The sequence below is a fragment of the Myotis brandtii genome, unplaced genomic scaffold (assembly GCF_000412655.1).
Source record: "Myotis brandtii unplaced genomic scaffold, ASM41265v1 scaffold45, whole genome shotgun sequence".
NCBI lineage: Eukaryota > Metazoa > Chordata > Mammalia > Chiroptera > Vespertilionidae > Myotis > Myotis brandtii.
The window spans coordinates 2,470,833-2,482,199 of record NW_005367209.1 but is presented as its reverse complement, the minus strand read 5'-3'; the positions used below and the strand labels follow the sequence as shown (position 1 = coordinate 2,482,199).

Genomic DNA, 11,367 nt, shown 5'->3' with positions numbered 1-11,367 from the left:
CTCTTTTATTAGTATATATATATATATATATTAATTAAAAAGATCAGAAGAATTTTGTATTCAAACCAAGGTAATATGATGGTTTTAAATTATGTCCTCATTACCTATCATAGATATATAATAATTCTAACTTGTTAAATATCAATGAGAGATTTTTTTTAACTACAGATACTATTGTTTGAGGGAGAGGGTGCTTTGTTTGTAACATAATAGATCAGAAGAATTTTGTATTCAAACCAAGGTAATATGATGGTTTTAAATTATGTCCTCATTACCTATCATAGATATTTGATAATTCTAACTTGTTAAATATCAATGAGAGATTTTTTTTAACTACAGATACTATTGTTTGAGGGAGAGGGTGCTTTGTTTATGGTAACATAATATAGCAAACTGGCATTTTCTTTCCCCAGCTTATCCAAAAATTGACGGATGTTGCTGAAGAATGTCAGAACAATCAGTTAAAGAAGCTCAAAGAAATCTGTGAGAAGTAAGCCTCCGTTCTCATTATAATGAATTTGTGTATATACATGTATTCAATACAAACTGCCATTTCATTTGCCTTTTTTCCCTTTTACTTCCATTTTGACTTCAGAGAGAAGAAGGAATTAAAGAAGAAAATGGATAAAAAGAGACAAGAGAAGATCACAGAAGCTAAATCCAAAGACAAAAGCCAGATGGAAGAGTAAGGAGAAGGAACCCTTCTTCCCCACCTTTTACCTGGGGATTATTTTATTCTTAACCATGAAGACCCATCTGTGAAATTTCTCCTCTAATTAACCTTTCCAAAGATCTCTGTAAGGTTTTCAACCGGACACTCAAAGAGCAGTTCAGAAAAGGACCTTGAAGATAAAGGCTGAGTAAAGAGTGTCCCTTAGGAAAAGGTTGAATACTCACTTCTAATAATGTCAGGCAGTCTTCCCAGCATTTAATGAAAACAAAGTCTGCCCTTGGGGGGACCTGACCTTTGTCCAGAGTTGGTGCATTGTACCTTCCTGGAAGCAGGAATAAGAAGGTTGAGAGTTCTGTCAATTTTCATTGGGGAGTCCAAGATTCTCCTGTTTTCTGATGCCAGATGTGTTCATATAATGATTTCTTTGTCCTTTTCTTTTAGGGAAAAGACAGAGATGATCCGGTCATACATCCAGGAGGTGGTGCAGTACATCAAGAGGGTATGTTGGTTGTTAAAGAACAAAAGTTCAGTCGCGTAGATTTAAAGGTCTAATTGGTTCTAGCAGTTCATGAACCAGGCAGTATCCCATCTAGTAAACAGAGAGTTCCTCTGAGCAGCTGTATAGAGAAGAAGGTTTTATAGGCGGAGAGATGATGGGATGAGGAAGTTATTACAGGCAAGGTCACCTTTGCTCAGGGGAAGGCAGGGGGCTTTATCAGGCAGATGACATCACTAAGGTTGAAGTTTCAGACAGACTGGGAGAGGCTGAAACTGCAGTTAGGTTAGTATTCATTCTTGGTGGGGCGAAGCAAAAGTGACTCCATTTTGAGCCCATTGTTTCTTTTTAACGGGGCTAATCCCTGTCTCCTTTGCAAACTATGTGTGAATGTTTGACAAGCACAGTGTGAGCCTCCATAGGGAAACAACAAGCCTAGTTGCATCTATTTACCGCTCTTCACAGCACAGGCTCCCTGGTCAATGTCCCTGCAAGTTTAATTGCAAACCTGTGTACCAAAAGGCTCGCGTTAAGACAGATGTGAAGAATCACTTCCAAGTCAGGAGCCCTGAAACATGTTGTAAATGGGAGATTCCCCCAAAGAATCCTTAGTTGTCACCCTGGTAGAGAAGATGACAAGCTCCAGAGGCCATTATATATTTTTTTCAAATTTTTAAAAAATGTTACTACGGATATTTTCAAATATTAAGAAAATGTAAGAATAGTATAACTGTTGATCACTCCACCCTCATTCCTGTGTACCTTCAACGCTTACCAACACTGGTAGAGAAGATGACAAGCTCCAGAGGCCATTATATTTTTTTTTCAAATTTTTGAAAAAAGTTACTATGGAAATTTTCAAATATTAAGAAAATGTAAGGATAGTATAACTGTTGATCACTCCACCCTCATTCTGTGTACCTTCAACGCTTACCAATGGTCTCCTACACCTGTAAGGGCAGTTCATGACTAGGGAATGAAGTCATTCAATGCATTTAATTTTTAATATTTTTCTGAAAACAGTCACTAGAACTTTTAGGTGAGAATGACTTTCTTTGTAACTTTCTTATAGTTAGAAGAGGCACAAAGTAAACGGCAAGAAAAACTCGTAGAGAAACACAAGGAGATACGTCAGCAGATCCTGGACGAAAAGCCCAAGGTAAACTGAACTGAATAGCATCACTCAATAATTTCACTCTCTTTCCATTCCATTAGAATAAGACCTCCCTAGCTCATGTGTCTTACATACAATCTCAGATCACATCTCGCATGGGAAATGTATGTATCTTTTTCAATGATGGTAAAAAAAATCTTTATGATAGTATTCAAGAAGTCTTTATCATCACCTTGTGAGGTTTAAAAACTGCAAATGAATGGAACCCAGCTCTGGAGATTGGCTTTTAATTGGTCTGGGGTGTGGCTGAGACATAAGTATTTTTAAAGGACCCTGCCCTCTTCCCTGCCAAGATAGAATCAAGAGAAATGAATTAACTAAGTCTCTTCAGCTTTAAATAATTGATATTGTAATGGCAGACTCTGTCCAGCAGAGGGTTCCTGTACCATAGCATCCTGGTTTTCTTCTAACAAAATATTCTCATAAACCAGAAAAATATAAATCTTTTTCCCTATAATAACAGTTTATTGGTGCTCCACTTTAAAATTACCTGTGCTTATTGTTTGGTCAAAACCAATGTTTCATGAATATTAACTTAAAGCAAACTGAATATTTATAAATCAAATATTTTAGGGAAAAGTATCTCAGCTTTAGAACATTCATCTGTTTTGATTCATCAAGGAATATTTTTCTCTTTGTGAAAAATGTACTTTTCAGTTATTCTGTTCTTCAATCTGCAGCTTAAAATGTCTACTCTAAAAGGTACTGGTATTTCATAAAAGTACTTTTTAAATCTGCAAAGCTGAAAAATGTTAGTTTTGTTTCACTATATAGTCCATTCACAAATTTACTTCTTATAGATTTCTTGTGGTTGATTCTAAATAATTTTATTCCCTATGACATTGATTTAATATGTGTGACTCCTAAAGTTTTAGGTTGGGCAATATAGATTCTCAAGCAGTAATGAAAATCCAAGAATTAATAATTACTGAGATATGCTGCTAATTTTTATGATTTTTATTAATCAATAATTTAAATATTCTTAACCACCCTTTCACATTTATTATGCATTAGTAAAGTAGAATAAATTTTTAAAATCACTATGCTTTTCATTTAGAAATAATCTTTAAAAAATGCTCAAATATTTGGAGCAAAAGACCCAGGTTCAACAGAAAATTAAGAAAAACACCTTCACAATGATCAATTCCAGGTGATATATGCAAATACATGCATTTTCAATCCATGCTATCTGAATTCATATTTATCATTACTTTGTACACTGACATAATACCCTTCACTTATGGTTGATACCTCATTAGCCACTTTTTGCATTTCTAAAAAAATCTTTCTTGGAAAATATTGTTATTCCCACAGAGTTTTATTTTGCTTTGTTTTGGTTTTGGTCCAAAAATTTCAACAACTTTACTCATAGATAAAATGTATACTACTACCATATTTATAGCCATTTTAAAATTTCTTTTTTTGGCCCTTTGGAAAGAGATCTGAAGTGTTTCTATGAATTTTTAGTGTTCTATTGTTGTTGTTGTTTTACTGTAAATAGGGACCAATATGATTTCTCTTTGCTTTCCATCCAGGAAATTGTTCTTATGACCATCTTATTGTGTCTAGGTTTGAAGGTTGCCCTTGACGATTGTTGGTTCCATGTCAAACTAAAGCATTTATTGAGAGGTGCTCTTCAGGGCTTAAAAATGTTGTGCTTTGGAACCATGACTTTGATAATAAAATAAGAATGATGACTGTTAATATTGTAGGACACAATAGCTAATAAAGGGAAATGACCGTGACAAGAAGGAGCAATAATTAATACTGGAGTAAAACAATAAGGTCAAGTGTAGGACATGTGGAGAAAGATCAAAGCACAGGACAGCAAATGTAAGACCAGGCTAGCATAGTGGCCAGCCACACTCTTATAATTGTTGGGTGTTGACCAGAAATAAAATAGCACTGACTTTGAGATAATCCCTCTTCACGTTCAGTATTGGCTTGCCAAAGCTTGACATAGATATGAGGGAAATCAACAAAAGGGGAAACATGAAAGAAAAAGGAGCAACTCAAGAAAATGAACCTGACCAACTGTATCTACAACTGAGTCAGTTCCATTCAGTCAAGAAGATGTGAAGGCCAAGTGGTTTTCTGACATCTTAAAATGTATGAATAGTTCCATCACTCAATGTTGTGCAAGGAAATTGAGTTGATATTATAGTAGGTAATATTAAAGGTAATTGCAACCTTCTTATTAAGAGGAAAGCATGCTGAATTTTGCCAGAGGTTGCTGTGGGGAATCGAGTCCTCCTTTAAATATTTTACAGATGGCATAAGCAATTTCCTAACTAGAAAACAATAATGGCTAATATTTTGCTACATGGCATCATATTTCTTCCCATTTGTCAGTTTCTTTCACCATATTGTCAAATATTATGAACTTACTTCTTCATCATCCACTTATTTAACTAATGGAACAATGTGTTCTATGTTCCTAACTTCCACCTGAACAGGGAAGATGCACTTTTTACATTCCTAATTTATCCTATTACTTTCTGAGCTTGCCTGGACCCCAATCACAATCTGTATAAATTCCCAAGCCTTTGGTAACCAAACCACTCCTTTAAAAGTAAAAAAAAACAAATATAAAAAAATGTTTAACAACAAAAATTTGAAAAGCCAATGCAGAAAAATAACAGTTTTATAGTGGCAAGGAATGTGGCTTGATTTAGAGCAAGATCCATATGAAGATTAATTCGAAGTGTAACTTTCTAACATTTCACTCAACCATGCACTTATGATCTGGAAAGATCAACTCAAGCTCCCAACATTTTAATCATCCTGTAATAGAATGGTGCTCTTCAATCAAAACCATTTCATTTCCATGTGGACCAAGAACTTCTGTCCTTCTGGTCCCTATTCGGTGGGAGACCAAATTTGGCCAGCCACAATGTGAAAGTTTATTTTAGAATGTTCCATTTTGGGACATGCACCAGGACTTTGTCATATGTATAATATTTTATTTCCCATTAAAAACTGAGACTCGAGTCTATTTTTTCTGTATTTATAGGGTGTCCCAAAATTCACGCAAGATTTGAATTTTGCGTGAGCATTAACAACAACAGCAAAAATAAAAGCCTAATTTTACTTGGTTTATTGAATCAGATTCTAATATCTGTTGCCCTTTGATTTCAATCCCTTCAATTTGATAAGCATTACCAAGTACCAATTATGGCCCAGGAGCAGGGACAATGAAGACCAATGAAGACCACGGCTTTGCATATGTGCCAGCAAAGCCATGGAGGCCATTTACCCGATGTGCTATTCCATACATAACCCTATACTGTATACTTTATGAATCAATAAAAAATTTACAATTTTTAATTATAAACCTGTGTTTTCTATCAAAATTACTTCTTGCATGAATTTTGGGACACCCTATACATTTTGAGGACATTGTGGAAAATGGAAGGTGATGATCACTAGAGGTAAATTATACAAGAGATACATATTTTGGCCCCCAATTTGACATAAAATTGCATTGTGCATTCCTGTCCATAAAGTCCCACTGAAATGTATTAAGTTCTAAATTCTCTTAAAAGAGAATACTCAGCTCTTTTTCAGTAGAGTTCTAAATTACGGAGAGATGTTCAGCTGCCTATTCCCTAGCAGTGAAATATTGGATTCAGTCCTGGAGTGTATGCTATTTTCAGTTTTGTTCAAGGTGCGTCTTCTTATGAAATCTATAGCTGCAGAGTTCTAAAGATGGATACAGTCTTTCAACTCAGTGACATAATGGGTTTCCTTGGGATTTCCATACCTAGGTTTGCCAAAATCAGTAGTAAAGGGTTTATGTGTATGAAAGGTGGTAGGAACAACTCAAGAACCCAACTGCCAGTGGAAAGAAACCACACTTTTTGTGGTTGTGCTAGACTCTGAGTTGATTCATTATAAAAAGGACATTCTGCCTTTTTTCTTTACATTTCAAAGAGATTTATCCTAACGTGGTGAAACATCGTTAATCAGGAGTTGCCCTGAATCTGCTGTGAATATTCCATTATAAATTGATTGCTTTGCAGCTACAGGCCCTGGTTACAAGAAGAATCATCTTTTGAGGGGACTTTTTAATGAACAGTCTGCATAACCTCATAAAACAGTCGATAAATATGTAATTTACTTTTCCTCTGACATTTAATTTGTCTTTGATGCTTCTTAAAACACGGGTTATCTGTTTTAATTTAGCTCATTAGCAAGAGAGAATGCCAGGAAGTTTTAAGGCATTTTCATTTATAGCCAAAGAGCATTTCATGACCCTGGCTCTTTTTTTTTTTCCCTCCACCAGGGGAATATAGCCTGATTTCCCTCATTTCCCCTCTGACATCTTTGTAACAGGGTGCATGACTAATCTCTCTGAGTGAAGTTACTCTTGTCAGACCTACCTTTGGGCCCTGCGACAGAACACTAAATACAGCTATTTCAATCCTGCCTTCCCAGTTTTCAGGGAAAAAGAAACTAACTTGGGCATTTAAGTAAAAGCTTCTTTCTTACATGATTTATTTGTCCCTCCTCTAATCTTTTGTTACTTGATGGGGAAATATGAATTCTCCCTGATAGCACCCAATGGACCTTCTCATAGAAGCTAGACCACAAAGTGTAAACTGGTTGGCTGTTGACTACATTTTGCTCATTGTCAAGTCCTTGTCAACCCATCATGTGGTTTATTTTTGTTTTCTCTGTGTAAGAAATTTCCTTTTGATATCTGTCAATGTGAATAATTGCCTTTTAAAAATATGTAGTAGTTCATCGTTTTCTTGAAAATAAACTTAGACAGGTTTTCTTTCCTCTGGGCAATACTAGAATATCAGAAATGCTATAGCTCTATTTGTCTCCTCTCCATTTATTCTTGAAATTGATTTTCATTCTACAGATTTCTAAACCCATATGACATTACTATTTTGTGTTATACAGTCAGTGCTCATTTAGATTTATACATATTCACAAGCTTTTTGGGTGTACATTCCTTCTTGTGTCTCAGACTATTCATTTGGGATCATTATTTTCTACATCCTCTAGCAGTTCCTTTTATATAGTCTACTGGTGGTAAACTCTTTGGGGGTTTTTGTTATAATTTTTGTCTGAAAATGTCTTTATTTTACCTTCATTCTGAAATGATACTTTAACCAGATATAAAAATTTTAGGTTGGCAGTTATATTTTTTATTATGGAAGATAACATCTTAATGTCCTCTGACTTCTCTTCTTGTTGAGAAGTTAACTATTTATCTTAGTGTAGTTCTTTTGATGATAATATATTTTCCACTCTTTGCCTGCAGTTAGGATTTTTTCTTATGTTTTATATTTTTTTCTTGTAATGTGTTTAAGTATGTGTTTGAGGTGACTGCATGGTTAACTTTCATTAGTTCAGAAAAAAGCTCTCAGCTATTGGCTTCCATCACATTTTCCAAAAATTTCCTTTCATAGCGTTATTTATGTATAAAATGACCTTATTACTCCATCTCTTCTATCTCTTAACTCTTTTCAGTATTTTCCATCTTTTTGTCTCTCTGTGCTACCCTTTGCACATTTTTTTTTCTTACTCTTTTTCTAATTCACTAATTTTTGGTGGTACTGCTATTTAACTCATTCACTGGGCCTTTAATTTTTGCTTTTGTATTTTATTTTACTTCCAAGCATTCTATTTCATTTATTTTCAGATCTACAATTTGTATGCCTCACTTATTATAGAGAACGTTTTCTGTGAGATTCCTCATTCTGGACAAGCCATGGACTTTGGGTTTTGGCCTCACCCTACAAGGCTGTCAAAAAATGAATTCAAAATGTCCGGCATTAGCAAAAGCCCCTCAGAACTAAAGCAGCTTTCTTGCTTATTACCTGTCTAGGTTTGATGTCCCTGCAGTTTGGGCCTGATCATTCTTTAAATTTTTGTGATTCTTGTTTTTTAAAGAAGATAGTTTTAATATCAAATCCAACTTTTTTAGTTGTTTTCGGTGGGAAGGATGGTTCAAATAACCCAACCAGCCATTACCAGAAATAGAAATTTTTCACATGTTTCTAAAATATTTGAATTAAACATCTGTTCTAGTCAGGTTCTACTATAGAAGCAGAACCAGTAAGAGATTGTTTGTGTTACAGGGAATTGGCTCCTGCAATTGTGGGGACTGGCTTTGTAGTCTCCACAAGGCTATCTCCCTATCTAATGCTGATCCTGGCATTCATGCAGGCAGTCTGGAAGGGAGAATCATGAGTAAGCTTGGTGACTAGAATAATCTTCAGAAGTTAGGACTCTTTGTCACAGAGCTGAACACACACAAACACACACACACACTAGCCCAGAAGTGGAGTCAGAAGATATTACAGGTCCAATTGCTGCTTCACCCTAAAAGGATGAGTCAGTAGATCAGCAGTAATACCTGTGCATTAAACAATGGCTGCCATCCCCTCATCAGCTCTCCAGCTCTTGAGAGAGGCTCTTCTATAGCCCATTCTAACTGGAAACATACAGAAAGGGAACTCTGGGAAATGTAGTTCAGCTAGCCAAGTTGGCAAGCCACAAAACCACCCCACTGATACGTAAAAAGTTGAAAATGTTCTTATTTAAAGAAACATGATTTCTCTTGAAAATTAGATCATATTATTAGATTGAGCCAACATGGAGACAAATCTCTATAGCTGAGAAGTGGCTGCCCCTTAGTCCTACTTGGCATTACCTAAATAGATTCATGGGTTTCTATTTTCGGGCACCTGCAAGGCAAGTGAGTTTGAGATTTCAACACAATTACAACTGAGATTCCCGTGAATGCCATTGACTCCTTCCCCTTTTTTCTACTCCATTAGCATTCTTTCCCTTCCCTTATCTATTTCTTTCCTATGGATGAAAAATGTAGGAGTTTGGTGATTGGTCTATTGAATGGAGGGAAAGAGATCCAAAGAGAATATTCACCAAGTATGAAAGGATTAAGGAGTGTGTGTGTTGGTGGGGTTCAGGGTCTTTTCCATAAGGACTGAGTTTAAGATCAGGAATAGGATGAGACAAACTTTAATCCCATTGACTTTAATCTGTCAACCTACCAAAAACAAAACAAAACAAAACAAAGGTACACACAACCATGAATGGCCCCCAAAACCTTTTGGGCTTACTTCTACTTTTACTCCTGTACCTGTCATTGTGCATGACTTATATGAATTTTGCCAATACTAGTTAGATGTTTTATTCCCAATGTATCTCCAGTTTGTTTTTAAAGCCCTGCTTTGGTATGACAAGGATAATGAAAATAGTCCAACACACATACCCTAAACACTTTCCAAAGCAGAGAATGTGAAGTTTTAATTGATATAAGGAAACCACTGCCTGATTTTACTATGACTTTTAACATTGTTAGGGAAGGATGACCAAACTCAAACTGAGAGAAATATTGAGCTGTAGAATACCCAACTAGGAAGTACATTAGGTGCTTTGAAATATTTGATGAAGCATTATGTGGCCATCAAAGAAGAGTCTATTATAAAAGGGCAAATGTAGGACTACTGGGCTGAAAAAATAAAAACTGTCAAAGTTTCAACTCAGGCAGACTGCTTCTAAGAGTAAGAGTCACATTCTCTATTTCCCATGTATTATGTCTAAGGCCAAATTAATGTGCCCGGCCAGCATGGCTCAGTGGTTGAGTGTCAAGCTTTAACGTGGCCATCAAAGAAGAGTCTATTATAAAAGGGCAAATGTAGGACTACTGGGCTGAAAAAATAAAAACTGTCAAAGTTTCAACTCAGGCAGACTGCTTCTAAGAGTAAGAGTCACATTCTCTATTTCCCATGTATTATGTCTAAGGCCAAATTAATGTGCTCAGCCAGCATGGCTCAGTGGTTGAGTGTCAAGCTATAACCCTGGAGGTCACGGTTCAATTCCTGTTCAGGGCACATTCCTGGGTTGCAGGCTTGATCCCAAATGGGGGACGAACGTGCAGGAGGCAGCTGATCAATGATTCTCTCTCGTTATTGATGTTTCTATCTCTCTCTCCCTCTCCCTAATCTGCCTACAAATGTCAGGTGGTCATAATAATCTGGCCACTCAGTGTGTATATATATATATATACATATATATGTATATATATGTGTATATATATATATATATATATATACAAATTAATGTAACAAATCTATCACTTAGAGTCCTACCTATCCATTTTCTGTCAACAAAAATCAGTTGACGCACATCTGCATTCATTAATAATCATTGGCTGAGAATAGTCTTTGAATTTAACAAAAAAAGGTCTTTGAATTTGTAGCAGAAACCAAGGCTCAAATAATATTTTCATATTTCAAAGACTCTTATCAGATCTGTGATAGAAGAGTAAACAGTTCATAATGTTGCTGATGGTTTGGATGAATTCTTCCATAAATCCTCTGTGACCATCATACACATGTGCACACACACACATTTATACACAATAAACTTTACATAATTGGAGGAAAGACTGGGATGTTTAATCATGTAGGCATCAAAATGCATTTTGCCCTAGCTAATATGGTAGTTATGCAAATTCATTTCTACGAGGGCAGCCAGCAGCATGTCCATGTTTTCAGTGGACATATAAAGATTAGGAAATGTATTATGCTCTAGCTTCAGATTTCACCCTTTTCTTTTTCTTTGCATCTTACTTATTATTTAAAAAAAAATTCTTAGGTTTGGGGAAATAGATAATGAGCTGTCACAATTCTTAAATTTATTATTAGGTTTTCCTGTTAAATGAAACAAAAAAGCCCCAAACTTGCAAATTATTATAAATAAGGTAACACATCTTTATAATTGTTAACGTGTCAACTGTGGCACACCCACCCTAGCCAAAGTCACTGCCATCTCTCACCTGGATTTCTAAATAGCCTCCTAACTGGTATTCTTGCTTCCACATGCCCTGCTCATAATCTGGGCCCAACACAGTAGCCAGAGTCATCCTTTCAGAACATAAATCAGCTCGCTCCTCTGTTCAATGCCCTTGCATGGCTCCTATCATCCTATATAATAATGGTAATATATGCAAAACCATTCATGCCATCACAAGATGGCAGC

At 35.8% G+C, this 11,367-nt stretch overlaps 1 protein-coding gene across 1 annotated transcript in view; it reads left to right on the top strand.

Annotated features, from left to right (window-relative positions):
• The window catches only part of PLCB1 (phospholipase C, beta 1 (phosphoinositide-specific)), a 616,974-nt gene that overhangs the window by 539,797 nt on the left and 65,810 nt on the right, over nucleotides 1-11,367 (top strand). Inside the window, exons 29-32 of the mRNA XM_005874740.2 lie at nucleotides 414-490; nucleotides 596-685; nucleotides 1,115-1,172; nucleotides 2,242-2,328. Coding sequence (XP_005874802.1) covers nucleotides 414-490; nucleotides 596-685; nucleotides 1,115-1,172; nucleotides 2,242-2,328 — 312 coding nt within the window. The remainder of the gene's footprint in view (nucleotides 1-413; nucleotides 491-595; nucleotides 686-1,114; nucleotides 1,173-2,241; nucleotides 2,329-11,367) is intronic.